General features: G+C 42.3%; 1 protein-coding gene across 1 annotated transcript; it reads right to left on the reverse strand.

Annotated features, from left to right (window-relative positions):
* Positions 1-1,943: 1,943 nt before the first annotated feature.
* On the reverse strand, positions 1,944-13,086 carry LOC133027153 (zinc finger and SCAN domain-containing protein 2-like). The gene is made up of 2 exons (XM_061094178.1): positions 12,744-13,086; positions 1,944-4,807 (listed from the first exon to the last, which is right to left on the reverse strand). The coding sequence occupies exons 1-2, from the start codon at positions 13,027-13,029 to the stop codon at positions 3,894-3,896; spliced, it is 1,200 nt and encodes a 399-aa protein (XP_060950161.1). The 5' UTR covers positions 13,030-13,086; the 3' UTR covers positions 1,944-3,893.
* Between the last annotated feature and the right edge of the window lie 5,218 nt (positions 13,087-18,304).

Here is an 18,304-nt window from a genome sequence, read left to right on the forward strand (position 1 = left end):
TGCAATTATCTTGTTTGTTTGTACACTAGACCTATTGACCAAATGTGATAATATTTTACATCCAGGTCATGTTACTCTGGCTACTTCCAAGCCATTCAAGTCAATGTTAATTGCATAATTAGACAACTGCACTCCCAAAGAGTGGAAAACATTGCTGACTTGCTAAATTGTAACTTGAAAGCAATTCTAAATCGAAGAAAATTGGTCAAATCTTTACCCCAGCAACCAACCACACCCACACAACATTTAATTATCAATAAAAAAAATTCTCGGAGATACACTTACTTTGATGTGATGCAACAAGTCATGGGCTCTGCCATGTCCCAAAAATTGAGATCCAAGGTACCTGGATTGGACTCTGTCATCCTCCCAGTATCGAACGTGGACATCGAGCTGTTTATTTTTTGTGGACTGATTGAGGCTCTCATCAAACATCAGCACAAACTGCCCAGCTTTATTGACAACATCAACAAGCTGTTGCTTGAAGTATGGTGCTAGTCCGAATTTTGTTATGTAACCAGATTTGTCCTTGCCGCAGGTGAACGTCTTGGCGATGTCCCAATCGGGAAACATTTCTTTGAACATTTCTGAAATGCCGTCATTGGACGTGAGAGAGTGGTGTTTTACTGTGGTGTGGAGACACCACAACACTTCCGCGCGCAGAGTAGGTGTGGCTCCCAGCGTCACTCTGAGGTCTGTACAACTTGAAGCGGCAACAACTGATGGAACGTTAGCAACACTAGCAGCTTTACTAGCTTAAGTTGTCTTACTCGTTGTGGATGGTGTAACAACATTAACCGAGGAAGGTGTTGCCCAATGCTCGATGGATACCTGCTGTCTGCGTGCCACAGCGGATTAGTGGCTAGCTCATTGCATGTGCGACCGGAGCGCATTAATCCCCATTGAAGCGATGCTCATCTTCTTCTTGCAGACCGAACAGTACTCCTCCCGGTCATTCCCAGCGACGGGCTTCAGCCAGAGTTTAAACTGCTCGTGTTGCAGCCACGACCTCACGAATTTACACTTCTCCATTGCAGGAATATAAACAATTTAAAGCGCACTATTCGCAGGTGGCCGTCCTCTACATGGAAGATTAAACGACTCGCGCTCTGAGCCCGCTCGAGCCCCGTCCCCGCTTGAACGCCAGGTATTTTTTTTGTTGCGCCGTTGTGAGGACTAGAATAAGTGAATTCACATAAGCTTTTAACAACTTTTGACAAATATGCTATTAACATCGAGAAAACAAACACATCTGTAAGCTATTTTATTTAGTGGCTTCATTGTGGAGGGTTGATGAATAGTTCCTGTTACAAGCAAGGTGTTGGTTGGGACTCTTGTTTTGAAGCGGGGTTCTAACGGAAGGGGGTGTTGTCGAGAGAGAAGTTTTGAAGTGCGAAGGAAAATAAACGGCTGCGATCTCCCAATTCAATAACCATCTCTCGTGTCATTTTTCGGCTAAGGTCTGATAGTTTAAGAGGAAAAAAAAATTCGGCTAAACAGAGTCTTGAATTTGAAAAAGATTTAAGACTGTTCACTGTCTGTGTGTGTAAGTGTAGTGCTGCGTTCCCGACGACTCGTATGTCAGATATTCTGACCTGAAATTGCCCAGATCCAACTTCACGTCAAACGTAAACAAACATGTCTGACTGTGAGAAGCTGATTCATTTGTGTCGTGATGAGACAATTCAACTGTAGCCAGTGCAGCCTCCGTTCGTACAGAAACAAAAAGGAGGAGGACCATTATCTTTTTATGGACTTTTATTCTTGGAAACACATTCAATACATAAAGGAGAACACACAATGTCATTGAATCTCACGAACCAAGAAACCATTGTTTTAAACAAACATATTTAATCATATGAACTAGTTAAAAACAAACAATCTAACTGTGCAAGGAACAAACTTTAACCTTAAAATGACATGAGATTATGAAAAATAGAGAAATTATGTAGAAATCAGTAGAAACAAGATATATAAACACAAATCATTTGTGTTATTCAATGAGTTATATTTTCTAGTGATAAAAAACTGTTAAGTCTATTTAAAACAGTGAACTATGAATAATTTATAATATGAATATCTGCTGATAAATCCTAAGAAATCTTATGTTGCAAAGGTTGCAACTGAATCACTTCTCTCCTTTACAAATTCTAACATACTCTCACATGTCTTGTATAATAGGACAGAATCTTTAATCTTTTACCACACTCAGATCAACTAAACGTTTTCTCTCCTGTATGACTCCTCATATGTTTATTTAGACTGCACCTATGGTTAAATCTTTTACTACAGTCAGAGCAACTAAAGGGTTTGTCTCCTGCAGCTGTAGACAATAAGACAATAAGAAAAGGAGGGATGGGGTCAGAGGAAGAGGAGGAGGAGGAGGAGGAGGAGAGCGTAACCAGGAGGATGGTCTCATGCTGAAAAATAGGAGGACCAACAATGCATGCTGAACAGTCACAAATGCAGAGCTCTTACCCCCCCTGGTGGTTACGATCAGGCTACTGCAGCTGTGGGAGCACATCAGGGTTTGGGCAAAGATGATATCAAAATACAATAATTTGTGATAAATAATATTAATATACTAAATGTCACATTATTGTTTCTTCAAGTTTCTCAGTTTGATCGATATGTGTTATACAAATGCAATATATCACAATATGGTACCATGTTTTGTATTGACACATATTTAAGGTAGTTGTTATTATGCTGTGCATTTTGGGATTTGTGGAGGTGTATGAGGCAGAGACAAATTTTCAACTATAATGCAAGAAAATGGAAACCAGGAAAACAAGAAAATCTCAAGGGGCATTATGAAAGACACAACAGGAAGCTTGCCATTTTGCATTTAGTGGCCATTTTGGCCATATTCCACATTTTTATTTTGAGGTACTTGTACCAGGGCTTAGATCAGATCAACTTCAAATTGAGATGAAGACAAAAACAATTTAACATTAAAATTACAATTTCTACAATTTCTAGGACTGCAAAGCAGCACTGAACGGGCACGAGCCCATGCATTTTGAAGAGTGGCATGCGTTTTGCGCACTGCGGCAAGGATACACGCTTCACTTACTGCGTCCGTCAGGTGATGTTGATCCTTGCCTGCTAAGTGCTCATTAGATTGAATATGTTTGTTTTGAATCATTGCCCTATGATCTATGTTGCTTTATATAGATCTGTGATCTACTGAGTTTGGTATCACACAGATTGGCCGACAGAACCAAACCATCCCAGTACAAACACAAGCATAGAAAAATAATTATCTTAAATTGTATAGATTGGGGACATCACAGCTGTCTCTGAATTTAACAATCCTGCTGTTTGACATCTTTCATGTCAACGAGGGCTCCTCCATCATCGCTGCTCCACTGTCCGTGTGTGAGTGTAATGCTGCATTCAAGACGACTCGTATGTCAGATATTCTGACCTGAAACTGCCCAGTTCCGACTTCACGTCAAACGTAAACAAACATAAAGGAGAACACACACTGTCATTGAATCTCACAAGCCCAAAAACCATTGTTTTAAACAAACGTATTTAATCATATGAACTAGATAAAAACACACATTCATACTGTGAAAGGAACACACTTTAACCTTAAAATGAGATATCGGACATTATGAAAAATAGACAAATTATGTAATTCAGTAGAAACAAGATATATAAACACAAATCATTCGTGTTATTCAATGAGTCATATTTTCTATGGACATAAAACGTATAATAGTATATTTAAAACAGTGAACTAGGAATATGTACAATATGAATATCTGCTGATAAACCCTAATAAATCTTTTTTGCAAAGGTTGCAACTGAGTCACTTCTCTCCTTTATGAATCCTCACGTCTCGTACAATAGGACTGAATCTTTAATCTTTTACCACTCTCAGATCAACTTAACAGTTTCTCTACTGTATGACTCATCATATGTATATTTAGATGGCATCTATGGCCAAATCTTTTACCACACTCAGAGCAACAAAAGGGTTTCTCTCCTGTATGACTCCTCATATGTGTATTTAGACTGCTCCTATGGCTAAATCTTTTAGCACACTCAGAGCAACTAAACGGTTTCTCTCCTGTATGACTACTCATATGTCTATTAAGACTGCCCTTTTGGGTAAATCTTTTACCACACTCAGAGCAACTAAAGGGTTTCTTTCCCGTATGACTCCTCATATGTGTATTTAGATTGCCCCTTTCGGTAAATCTTTTACCACACTCAGGGCGACTAAACGATTTCTCTCCTGTATGAATCCTCATGTGTGTATTTAGACTGCTCCTATGGCTAAATCTTTTACCACACTCAGAGCAACTAAATGATTTTTTTTCTGTCTTAGATCCCATATCACTTAGAGGCTGTTTGTTATTTCTTGTATTCAAACCTGTCTGAGGTTCCCTGGTCTCCATCCAATAATCCTCACTGTCTTCAGTCTCAGAAGAGTCTTCAGTCTTATCCTCAGGACCTGGTTGTGAACGTCCATCAGGACCTGAGTTCCTGGCTGGTTCTGGTCCTCCACAGTCCGCTCTGTTCTCCTTCGTCTCACTCGGATGAAGCTTTGACGATTTAAGTTTCTCTTCATCTTCTTCACTCTTCACAGCGACAGGAGTTAATGTGAACTTGATATCAGCCTCCTCCAGTCCTTGAAGCTGCTGTCCATCCTGATTGGTCCACGGTTCCTCCTGTTCCTCTTTAATGTGGGGGGGCTCTGGGTCCTTCTTGTCCACAAGGGGGCTCCACTGCTGCTGCTCAGAGGGAACCTCTTCTTTAATCACCATCAGTTGCTGAATGTGTGCAGGACACACTGAAACACAAATACACACGTTTATCATTTCAGATTTTCCTAAGTGTTTTGAAAAACTTGTGTTGTGTTGTTTAATGTCGACTGTTGTGATTTTTGAAGGATCACATTCAGGAAGAAGAGATGTTGAGGTCGTTTACAGTTGGTGTCACGACGCAACTCGTAAAGGAAGCAGCATAAAACAAAGGGTTTCTGGTAAAAACAAAAATCATTTTGAGACCAATAAACCAAGTAGGTCACTAACAGAGAACAGGGCGAGGGGAAGTTAGTAAGTTGGTTAAGCTGCTTTCAGACAAGACCTGTGGGTAAAACTCAGAGAAATGTGTCCCGAGTTCAAAAGAACGCGTTCATTGAACACTAGGGGTGCAACGATTAGTCAAAGTTTTCAACAAAAATCCATGACAAGAATAGTCGCCTATGAATTTACTCGTCGATGATTCATTGGTTACGTCATAGCGCGTGTTTCTCGTGCCGTGCAGCAGAACTAAACGTCATTTTACCGGAGGTGCTGATGAAAGCAGCTGAGGAGTGAGCCATCTTGCTTCCTTCCTATCTCTGAAAGTTGCACATGTGCAATAGCGTCAAAACATGGACCAATGGCGGCCTCCGCTGCAGCAGCATCGCGTACCAGAAAGTGAAAAGTTCAGGAGAACTTCACCCTTAACAGCCCGAAAAAACTACCTGCAGTATTTGTGCGGCGGACCTGCTCTGCATAGAAGCATGACACGTGCATTTGAGGAGGAGGCACGTTTGACTTCGTAACGGAGACGATGCGGACTCGCCTCTGTCAGATGTTATATATAAACGTATAAACCTGTGCGCAGGATTCTAGCACTCATTACAAAAATATGGTTTAAACTTTTTATTAAGGAGTTTAAAAGCGTTATGTTATCCTATTGCCTGACAAACGTCTTTTTTTAATCACAATTATTTAGTCAGAAGACTGTAGTTTTGTTTGTTGATGTTTTTATTGCTGTTACTTTCCCTGTCATTTTTGTTAACAGGAAAAATGGATACTTGAATTTTTATTTATTTTTAGTACCAGCACTTTGCCTGTCCTTGCTTTTAAATAGACAAAAACTTGATTGGGTCAACAGTACCCTTATATGCAGCAAAGTTTATTAAAAAAAAATTTTTTTGGAACGAAGTATCAATATTTATTGCCTTTATTTTCAGTCATCACAAAACTGCCACTGATGGCTGTGCTGTGAGTGCGAGAGAGAAAGTGCTGCATGTGCAGTACAGAACATATAACATCTGAACCCTGGGGCTGCTACTGCCGGACACCGTGTGCCTGTTGCGGAGCTCAAGGGTCCGTGTGCCGCCACAACATAGAGAAAACCTCGGGAGAGCAGCGAGGCCAGCGGCGGCGGCAGCAGCCTGTAGCACCAGCTAGCCCCAGTTAGCCCCGCGCGGCTACGACGGTAGCCCCCCGCTAACGTCACAGGTGTTCCGCGGTAGAAACACCCACCAGACCCGGCGTGTAGCTGCGGGGAACCGGCGGGAAGCTGCTCCCCGGTGTCCCGGCGTGCAAGTGAACCTAACGCCCCGGTTGTTGTGTCTCCGAACCGGCGGGGAGAACCACACACTTAGCGGCGTTGTTGTTAGCCGTTAGCCTGTTAGCTTGTGAGTTGGGTCCCGTGTTTACAGCTACAGCAGCGGGGGCTAAGCTAAGCTAGCTAAGCTAAGCTAGCAGCTTTCTGACTTTTTCAACACATGTCAGCCCACACGCTAGGTGCTCGCTAGCTAGCCCAGCAACTTGAACACCTCCTTCAACCGTTCATGATTTAATCTCTTTAATGCCTCAGATTACTGATTACTCCTCCTGGAGCTGAAGAGCACGTGAAGTGACGTTATGTTATTAACATTCATTTACTTACAGTATATACTTGAAACATACATATATTTGTATCTGCAAGTTTATATAAAACAGTTTCAGAAACATCTTGCAGTGGAGAAACATCCACTGCTAAGTGGGCCACAACTACAGCTAATTGGGATTCAATCATGGCTAACAGGCCTTCATTTAACTGGGCAACAACCACACCTAGCAGGGTTAAAATTACAGCTAGCCAGTCTTCATTCTCAGTTAACTGGGCTACAAGCACTACCAGCCAGGCTACAACCACAGCTAGCCAGGCTACATCCTCAGCTAGCTGGGCTACATCCTCAGCTAGCTGGGCTACATCCACTGCCAGCCAGGCTACAATCACAGCTAACCAGGCTACATCCTCACCTAACTGGGCTACATCAAAAGCCAGCCGGGCTTCGACCACAGCCAACCGGGCTTCAACCACGGCCGGCCAGGCTTCAACCACAGCCAGCCGGGCTTCGGCCACAGCCAGCCGGGCTTCGGCCACAGCCAGCCGGGCTACAACCACAGCCAGCCGGGCTTCAACCACAGCCAGCCGGGCTTCAACCACAGCCAGCCGGGCTTCAACCACAGCCAGCCGGGCTTCAACCACAGCCAGCCGGGCTACAACCACAGCCAGCCGGGCTACAACCCCGGCAAACCGGGCTTCAACCACAGCCAGCCGGGCTACAACCACAGCCAGCCGGGCTTCAACCACAGCCAGCCGGGCTTCAACCACAGCCAGCCGGGCTACAACCACAGCCAACCGGGCTACAACCCCGGCAAACCGGGCTTCAACCACAGCCAGCCAGGATACAACCACAGCCAGCCGGGCTACAACCTCAGCTAGCTGGGCTACATCCACTGCCAGCCAGGCTACAATCACAGCTAACCAGGCTACATCCTCACCTAACTGGGCTACATCAAAAGCCAGCCGGGCTTCAACCACAGCCAACCGGGCTTCAACCACGGCCGGCCGGGCTTCAACCACGGCCAGCCGGGCTTCAACCACGGCCAGCCGGGCTTCAACCACGGCCAACCGGACTTCAACCACAGCCAGCCGGGCTACAACCACGGCCAGCCGGGCAACAACCACAGCAAAAGGTCTACACAGTGGTGACTCAGTCTGCCGTGCAGTCTGATACGCATGTTGACCGACAGCTTCCTGGTATCGAAGGTAACAATCCAATAGCAAAGTGTAACATTAACTCAAATAGAAAGCTACGTGTGGCCAGAGGGCTAAGGGATGTAAATGGGAAACAAATCATTAATCAGGCAATCACAAAACACAGGAAGTGGAAAGTCTTTCAAACTGTCAACCACTCCAGAATAATATGGGATCCCAAAGTTAAACCTAAGGGTTTATTTGGTGGTCATCTTAACATAAGAAGTATTGTATCGAAAAGTGACCAAATCCAGCATCTACTAATGGAATCAAATTTAGATTTCCTCTGTCTATCTGAAACCTGGCTACATGAAAACTCACCAACTGCAGCACTAAACATACCAGGCTATCAAATGTATAGACGAGATAGGGTGAAATCAAAGGGAGGCGGGGTTATGGTCTATCTGAAGGATTGTATCCAATGTAATGAATTACTGCTGTCAAACTGTGATTTGGAATGTATTTGCTTGAATATCACTCTATCACCACAAATGTCTTTTATTCTTATTGTAATGTATCGCCCACCCTCCTCAAATAATGATTTTTATGAAAAATTCCAAAACATGCTCAAGGAATGTCATTTTAAGAAAGAGGTGATAATAATGGGAGATTTTAATGTAAATTGGGAAGATAGATCAATTAGAAAGAACCTCAAACAAATAACCGATGGGCTAGATCTCTCACAGCTGATTAAAGGTCCAACAAGAATAACCCAATCCACCAGAACTCAGATTGATTTAGTGTTCAGTAACAGACCGGAGAGAACCTCAAAAACGTACAACATGATAACTGGGCTATCTGACCACAATCTAACTCTTGTGGTCAGAAAGTTAACAAAAAAGAGATTTAGCTCCTCTACTAAGGAACATGAAAGCATTAGAATCCCCAAGAACATGCAAGAGTCTTTTAAAAACACTATTCATAGTTTTAACTGGAATGATCTGTTATTTGGAAAAAACCTGAGTGAGGGCAGTCAAATATTCTCAAGTAAAATTCAGAGTATAATTGCAGAATTTTCCCGTAGCATTAGGAGTAGGAATAAAAAGAACAGTCTTCCCTGGATAAATGCAGACATTTTGAAACTAATGAAAGAACGTGATCTTGCATTAAAAAAGGCCATTAGAACAAAATTTTATCATGACAAATATCACTTTGCCATGTTTAGAAATAAAGTGATAACAGGTCTGAGGAAAGCTAGGGCTGATTTCTTTATTGCTATAATTAGTGAGGCACGGGGTAATCCGAAAGTAATATGGACTCAGTTAAAAAAACTCATGGGACAAAATCATAGCGCAGGAAGGTCAATTGAACTTGACTTGAATGGAAAGCTGACCAAGGACCCATCTGAAGTAGCAGTAGCTCTTAATCGATACTTTGTTGATTCTGTAGCAACTATTGCAAAGGGCTTCTCGACTGATCATGTTAATGTGTCTTCAGTAAACACAATGGAGCCAGCCTTCAGTATAAACACTGTCTCAGAAATAAAAATCACAGGTATTATTAAATCTCTCAAACCCTCAAAAGCTAAAGATTCATTTGGTATGGACTCAACGATGCTTAAAGATATCGGTTCATCATTAGCCAATCCCATCACTAAAATTGTTAATCTTTCAATATCCCAAGGGCAGTTTCCAAGTATTTGGAAATCTGCAATTGTCACGCCAATTTTCAAATCTGGTGATCATCATTCCGCCTGTAACTATAGGCCGATCAGCATCCTCCCTGTAATGTCTAAAGTAGCAGAAAAGTGTGTAGCTGAGCAAATCATACACCACCTGAACAACAGCTCATTCCCCCTTCATCCAATGCAATTTGGCTTCAGATCCAACCACTCAACCGAGACGGCTAATTGTTTTTTCATAGAGAAAATTAAATCACTGTTGGATAAGCGTGGCGTTGTCGGTGCTGTCTTTCTTGATCTCCGCAAAGCATTTGACACTGTGAATCACAAGGTTCTATTATCCAAGTTATCCAATTTTAATTTTTCTGTTGAGGCACGTCAATGGGTTGAATCATACCTTTTTAACCGAACTCAAACTGTTCGAATAAATAACCAGCAATCTGACACCCTCTCCTTGTCCACTGGTGTACCACAGGGATCCATACTGGGTCCACTTTTATTTTGTTTGTATATCAACGACTTGCCGTCTGTGTGTCCAGAGGCCCACATTCAAATGTATGCTGATGATACTGTGCTGTATGTGCATGGATTGACAAAAACCGAAGTTGCTGCCAAACTCACAAAGGCCATGCTGAAAATTACAGCATGGCTCAATCAGTGCTGTCTCCAACTAAATGTGTCTAAGACTGTTGGTATGTTCTTCTCCAAAACAAATGACTGTAGTGAAAACCCAGATGTTCTTGTGTCAGGAGAAAAATTAGAAATTGTTAAGGAATTTAAATACCTTGGCATTATTCTGGACTCCAACTTTAATTTCAGGGCACATGTAAAAACTGTCTGCAAAAGGATCAAATTCAATCTTGCCAATTTCAAATTTATACGAAACTCTATGTCCACCGAGGCAGCCATGATGTACATGCATTCAATGATATTCTCTCACATGAGCTACTGTCTGACGAGCTGGTCTCAGGCTAATCACACAACACTAAAACCACTACAGTCTTTGTATAAACAAACACTGAAAGTTCTGGACAAAAAACCAAGGCAATTCCATCACTGTGCAATTTTAAGAAAACACAATCTAGTGAGCTGGGAAAACATGATTAAGCACAAAAATGCATGTCTCTTTTACAAAATCATACATGGCATGGCCCCTCCTCCACTTAGAGAATTTGTAACTATTAGAACAAACCAACATCGGATCACAAGAGGAGTCATGAAAGGGGACTGCATTATTCCATTTAGGAAAAGTACCTTTAGTCAGTCAACCTTCTCTGTTGCAGCCTCACGTGAATGGAATAACATCCCAACATGTATCAGAGACCTAAACACATATCGGTCATTTAGTTCTAATCTGAAACAGTGGCTGTTTGATAATATGATCTGCCAGCACTAAACTTGACCCGCCTGCTCTTGCCTCCTTGTGTCAGCGTGTCTGTGAATTTGTCCTGCATCTTACTTTGTATGCTTGCTTGTTTGTATGCTTTTTGTAGCTCGTTCTATGTCTCTCCTGTGCTGCTTCATGTACTATTGTCATGTCGACTTTTTGTTAGTTTGTTGTGCATGTACTGTCTGCTTTGGTGGGCTACTGCCTCGATGTCTAACACATATAGATGTCCTCTATAAGTCCTAGTCTACCTTTTCAATTTGTGTTTGTTTGATGCTGACTCTTGTTTGTCCTGCATGCTTCATGTATTTTAATGCTTGAACTACTGAATACTTGTATGTGGTTATAATTAATGTTTTATCTGTTGCTTTTCTATGTTCTTTTTTAAAACTCTTTCTGTTATTTGCTTATTTGCTTTTTAGGGAGCCTATTGTTACATCTGGCCAAGGACTGCAGATGGAAACTAACCTTCTGGCTAAATCTGGCATATTTACAGAAATGTCTATTAATATGCACTGTCCCTGTCAAAATAAACAAACAAACATGCCTTGAACAACCTCAAGCTAAATTTAAAAGCTGTTTGCTAAATAAGAGCAATTGAGAATTTGTGTCATTCATAATCCGATTAGTCGATTAATCTTTTCAATAATCGGTGACTAATCGACTATCAGAATAGTCGTTAGTTGTAGCTCTATTGAACACGTACATTTTTACGAGAACGATGAACCGAACGCAACTTAATGACAAATAATGAATTTGAACGGTGAACACACTCATATTATCTGAGGTCTAGCTAAAACGTTACGGAATGTTTTCCTTCTCCTGAGGAGAGACGCTGTCTAAATCGAATGCTTGCACCATGTCGTTGCTCAGTGCCTGTATCATCTTCGCGATGTAGCCCAGTGATTCTCAAACTGTGCGGTGCAGCCCACCGGTGCGGCGCGGAGGCATAACAGGAGTGGCACGCCACTGGGAGGGGGGAATGCGAGGTGGAACTAACATTGTAGCCGAACTAATGTTTTGACGTCGGCATCTCTTTGACGGCAGAGCAGTAAACAAATCGTTCTTTCGCCGTAGCCAGGGGTCGGCAACCCGCGGCTCTGGAAACGCATGCAGCTCTTCAGCCCCTCTGCAGTGGCTCCCTGTGCAGGGTTGTGCATGTCGTGTGTATTTTTCGCGAATCGTGAACTTTACGAATCAGTTTTCAAATGTTGAACCTGAACGTGAGGGAACTTTGTTAAATCATCATTGTATCAGGCCAGCATGAAATACCAGCAGCGGGTAACTGTGTGTGTGTGTGCTCCCACACAACGCACACACACATTTATTTTATAAATTTAAATGAAAGAATTGAAGGTCTAACCTAATAATTGGTTACATAGCAAGGCATAGCAGTATGATTTGTCGTGCCTTTGTTTGCAGGGTATGAATAAATAAGAAGGCAAAATAAGCAATAATAAAAACAAAATTAAAAACAACATTTATTTTAGGAATTGATACATATGAAGTACAGTTTAAGGCAAGGGGTAGTGATGGATAAAGTTTTCTTTAAAAAACAGTCTTTCATTCTCACATTCCACCTTTAAACTATAAAATGAACTGAACTATGAACTAGTTCAGAATGTAAATGGTGAACTATGAACGTGAACTATTCATGTTTACTTGTATGAACTGAACTTTGAACTAGTTCATGAGGTGTGAACTTGCACAACACTGTGAGCAACACAGCAGCAGGTTTTCTGCACAGACTCGTTCACAACAGCATCAAATCCTCCTCATTAATCAGGTGTGAGGTGGAGCAGACAGAGACAGGAAGTGACGTCTTAACTCCGCTGCTCAAGCTGATGCTAGCTAACGTTAGCAGGGCTGAAGCTAGCTAACGTTAGCATGCTAGCGGTTCCTCTAGGGACTGACCTGTTCTGTGCAGCCGGACTTCGGGCTGCATCACGGCATCGAGCAGCCTCCTCTGGCGGCAGATCTCCCGCTCGGACCGCTCCACTCGCTCCTCGGACTCTAACAAGGTTTCCTCAAGCACCGAGAGGATCTGCTCCTCCGCCGCCATTAGCCGCTCGGTGAGCATCGCTCTCAGCTCCGGGACTCGAGCCTTTCCTCCTCCTTCCTCCACCTGCAGCAGGAAGTCTTCAGCGGCAGCGAGGATCCGGTCATGGACCGACTCCCGCAGCAGCTGCACGGCGGACATGTTGCTCCTCTCTGAGTCTCTGAGAGGACAAAGACAGACAGAGACAGGACCCACAATGCATGCTGTTCAGTCACAAATGCAGAGCTCTAACTCCCCCTAGTGGTTGAGATCAGGCTACTGCAGCTGTGGGAGCACATCAGGGGAACACTGAAACAAAATTGGATTCTACTTAGAGGGTTTGGGCAAAGATGATATCAAAATATAATAATTCGTAATAAATAATATAAACATACTAAACGTCACATTATTGTTTCTTCAAGTTTCTAAGTTTGATCGATATGTGTTATACAAATGCACTATATCACAATATGGTTCCACGTTTTGTATTAACCCATATTTAAGGATATTGTTATTATGTTGTGCGTTTTGGGATTTGTGGACGTGTATGAGACAGAGACAAATTTTCAACTATAATGGAATAAAATGGAAAACCAGAAAAACAAAAAAATTATGATTAAATTATGAAAGACACAAAAGGAAGCTTGCCATTTTGCATTTAGTTGCAATTTCGGCCATATTCCACATTTTAACTTTGAGGTACTTGTACCAGGGTTACACCAGATCAACTTCAAATTGAGATGAAACAAAAACAATTAAACATGTTAATTACAATTTCTACAATTTCTAGGACTGCAAAGCAGAACTGAACGGATCCGAGCACATCCATTTTGAAGGGTTGCATAAGTTTTGCGCACTGCGGCAAGGATACACGCTTCACTTCCTGCATCCGTAACGTGATGTTGATCGTTGCCTGTTAATTGCTCCTTAAGAATAAAAATGTTTGTTGTGAATCACTGCCCTATGATCTGTTGTTTTATATAGATGTGATCTACTGAGTTTGGTATCACACAGATTGACCGACGGAACCAAACCATCCCAGTACAAACACAAGCATATAAAAATAATCTTAAATTTTAAAGATTGGGGACATCACAGCTGTCTCTGAATTTAAGAATCCTGTTATTTGTCATTTACCGTCATTCATGTCAACGAGGGCTCCTCGGTCATCGCTGCTTCACCAGGGTATATGCAGCAATCCTGAGATTAAATTCAATACTTTTCAAGACCTTTTTCAAGACCCTTCTAATATTTTTCAAGACCCCAGCGCCACTAGGAGCTTTAACCGGTTACATCAGCGACACAATTGAGTTTGAGATTGCAAAATTAAATGAAGTTTGCAAGAACTTCTATGTAGCACTGTATCAACACAACAGAATTCAGATAGGCTGGGAGGGAATAAAGCTCAAAAGAACAAATTGAGGTACTAAGCCAAAAGGCACAATTTATTTATAGAACTCAGAAACGTATGTGTGTAAACATTGAAAAGGGACGAAACTAACTAATCCTTACAAATAGGATTCATGGCATGTGCCTCAATTCAGTTGCTTTGTTTTCCAACAACTTTTCAGTTTTAACCAGCTGAGTGCGTTTTTCCTTGTGCCTTCTCCTGAGGGTGTTTGATTTTGTTATCAGCTGAGCCATTAGCGATCCAGACTTTCCCTCTGCCTGCTCTACCAGCTGATCCGCATCTTTTTGCAGGAATTCGCAAACCTTTGTTAGGACTTTCTTTTTATTTTTCAGCTCTTTCAGCTCATCCACGACTGCTTTCCTCTTGAGTCCCTGCGTGTCAGTCTCTCTTTTCTTCCGTTCTTGTTCCAGGTGATTCCTATATTTGGACCTTGCGGAGGCTGCAGAAGCCAGGAGTTCCTTTGTGATGGGTACCTGCAGAACCCCCCCACAGACACTGACCTTGTCACAGATCAAGCGCAGAGCTTCCATCGACTCTTCTTGGATGTTGCAGGTTTCAACATGCTTGTTTATCAAGAATCCACTCTCTACTGTGGCTTGTCCATGGGACAGAAGTAGCAGGCTCTGAGAGAAAATTAAAAGCTCAGGGTAGGACTTAAGTACTTAGTGCAAGAACACATCAACTCGCTGCTTCCGTGGCTGAAAGGAAAGGAATCTCTCATCTCTACCCTCAACAGAAAGAAAGCTCTCGAACTGTTGGACGATCACATCACCTACAGAATTGACAGGGAAAAGAGAGAAGTAAAAGAAGTTATTATTCATAGGTCATTTAATTTCATTCTAGTAAACTGCTTCATCATTTATTTGACAAAAATATTTCTCACAGCATCTGTGCACATAAAAAGGTAAATAGTGTATTGTAGATTTCTTCAGAAAGTTATTTCAGTTTCACAATGTTTACGCAAGAGTACACGCAAATTAAAAGGTCATGCACATTGAGACTATTAAAATACAGCCTTGGTAAATTGGAATATCATATTTCCTCAAATAATGGCTGGGGACGTGGTCGACAGAAACAAATAAAGGCTGGCCCTAAGTACAGGCCAAGTGAGGGGGGAAAACAACAGTGAAACTGGTAACTCCTGATGCCTGTTAGCCTTGTGTGGTTCTAAAATATAAGCAAATCTACTTATCAAACACAGGGAATTATAAATAAAGGCATGTCTCTTTGACACTGCTTTGAATAAAGGACTGGTACCCTCAGTCGTTTAGGTAAATAAAAGCCTGGGACTTTATACAGGAAATACAGTTACGTATCAACTTCTACTGTCCCTAGACCATATTTTTCGTACCAGCTGAAATGCCTCCAGCAAACTGCTTGTCCTGCAGGAATGTTTGGACTATATTCTTCATCTTTGTGATGCACCACTCTGGATCTGTGTTCATCTTTGTGGGATCCGAGCAGGCGATGTTCCTGACCACTGGGAATTTCAGGGGGCTTTTCTCCTGCACTTTCTTAACCATGTTAGCCAGGCCCTGGATACATTCTCTCCTGAAGGTGAGCACAGAATGCTCACTGACCTTGCTTCCTGGCTTGCTCTGAAGTGCCTGATTTATTTAAGGAACAGAGTGTAAATGATGCAGACGGTTAGCTTTTTATACTGTATATACACTCATTGAACTTGAACACTTTAAGTAGATATTTATTTGAAACTACCCCGGGGGGGAGAGAGTGGCATACATGCAACCCTGAAAATGAATATATCAAAATTACCTTGATGGCGCATTCTGCACCCAGGCCTATGTCAGCATTCAAAGTGGAGACCCAGTTTGCCATATCAGCTACATCGACTTTGGTCAGCTTCAGGGGCGAGAAATCCTGTAGGAGTTCCCTCTTCACAAACCGCCTCAGTAGACTCTAAAAAAGAAATTGCATGTAATGAGTGACATAACAATTAAAGAAATGTTCTGCTTTGTATCATTACAAAATCAGTAGTATATCCAAAATCTGTGAAGAGTTATGCAGTCATTCATTACGAATGCCAATTATTGAGAGTTGATTTTAAGTTGTTGACCAGTGATCTAATTTGTGTATGTATGACATCACTGTTACAAAACGTAATTCAAATAAACTCTCAATGACTGAAACTAAAAGAATGTCTGCAAAACAGTTTACACTATTAATATATAATACTGATTTTGTAATGAAAATTGGCAGAGTGTTCCTTTTAATATAGATTAATCCAATTCAGTTAAATTACTGTATTAGTACCTTCAACAGCTCAGCCAAGTCTTTGGCCAAGAAGGGCAGCACTGGCTCATTGGTTTGGTATTTTGTCAGGAAGGGGTTGAAGGTCCTGGAAATCGCCAGGAGGAAATGTAGCTTGGGAATGATGAATGGATCCCCTTGTGCTGCCTCAATGGTGTCATACGAGGCAGTGGCAGGGTTTGGGACCTTCTTCTTCTTGACAGCATCCACATACATCTGTAGCATTGGCCAAACCTCAACTGCTCTCTCTGCCACAGGAACATTTTCAACCCATCTGTGGCCACAGAATGGTAGTGGGAAGCTGGAGGACAGAGTCAGGCTAGTGAAGTCCTCTCTCCTTGCAGGAACATTGTGGAAGAGGAAGTGCATTGCTCTCAGGAGCTTTTCCAGATGCCACATGGTGAAGCCTGCCTGTACTGCGTTGTGGAGGGTGTGAAGACCACAGCTTCCAACCAGGACCAGCTGAGCACCTCCATAGAGCTCTGCATGTTCTTTCTGGAGAAGTTCCACCAATTTAAAGTTGACATTGGGGCCATCCATGCTGATGGACATGAGGTGCCTCATATTCAGTTTTGCAACACATTCCTGTGGATGACAAGGCAGTAAGTTTATTAATGACAATAATCCTTGAATGTTTATTCTTGAAATACACTGGCATTCAGACAGTAAGATACAACTATTCCCCAGATTTCTAACTTATTATTACATTAAAATTAGTTATTTTAAATAAAATTGTTGTAGCAACCATTATTTTGTGTTGCTCTAATTGCCTGAAAAGAAAATACAATATAAACCTAGATTTTGCTCAAACAAATAACAAGGGTACTAAACAATTATTGTGAAATTTGTGCAATTATCTTGTTTGTTTGTACACTAGACCTATTGACCAAATGTGATTATATTTTACATCAAGGTCATGGTACTCTGGCTACTTCCAAGCTGTATCGAACGTGGACATCGAGCTGTTTATTTTTTGTGGACTGATTGAGGCTCTCATCAAACATCAGCACAAACTGCCCAGCTTTATTGACACCATCAACAAGCTGTTGCTTGAAGTATGGTGCTAGTCCGAATTTTGTTATGTAACCAGATTTGTCCTTGCCGCAGGTGAACGTCTTGGCGATGTCCGAATTGGGAAACATTTCTTTGAACATTTCTGAAATGCCGTCATTGGACGTGAGAGAGTGGTGTTTTACTGTGGTGTGGAGACACCACAACACTTCCGCGCAGCGTAGGTGTGGCTCCCAGCGTCACTCTGAGGTCTGTACAACTTGAAGCGGCGACAACTGACGGAACGTTAGCAACGCTAGCAGCGTTACTAGCTTAAGTCGTCTTACTCGTTGTGGATGGTGAAACAACATTAACCGAGGAAGGTGTTGCCCAATGCTCGATGGATACCTGCTGTCTGCGTGCCGCAGCGGATTTGTGGCTAGCTCATTGCATGTGCGACCGGAGCGCATTAATCCCCATTGAAGCGATGCTCATCTTCTTCTTGCAGACCGAACAGTACGCCTCCCGGTCATTCCCAGCGATGGGCTTCAGCCAGAGTTTAAACTGCTCGTGTTGCAGCCACGACCTCACGAATTTACACTTCTCCATTGCAGGAATATAAACAATTTAAAGCGCACTATTCGCAGGTGGCCGTCCTCTACATGGAAGATTAACGACTCGTGCTCTGAGCCCGCTCGAGCCCCGTCCCCGCTTGAACGCCAGGTATTTTTTTGTTGCGCTGTTGTGAGGACTTGAATAAGTGAATTC

This window comes from Limanda limanda, chromosome 20, assembly GCF_963576545.1.
Source record: "Limanda limanda chromosome 20, fLimLim1.1, whole genome shotgun sequence".
Taxonomy (NCBI): domain Eukaryota; kingdom Metazoa; phylum Chordata; class Actinopteri; order Pleuronectiformes; family Pleuronectidae; genus Limanda; species Limanda limanda.

Coding starts and splice junctions, on each gene's coding strand:
- LOC133027153 (XM_061094178.1), bottom strand. CDS start 13,029: ATGTCCGCCGTGCAGCTGCTGCGGGAGTCGGTCCATGACCGGATCCTC. Junction 4,808..12,743: donor AGTCCGGCTGCACAGAACAG/GTCAGTCCCTAG, acceptor TTTGTGTTTCAG/TGTGTCCTGCACACATTCAG.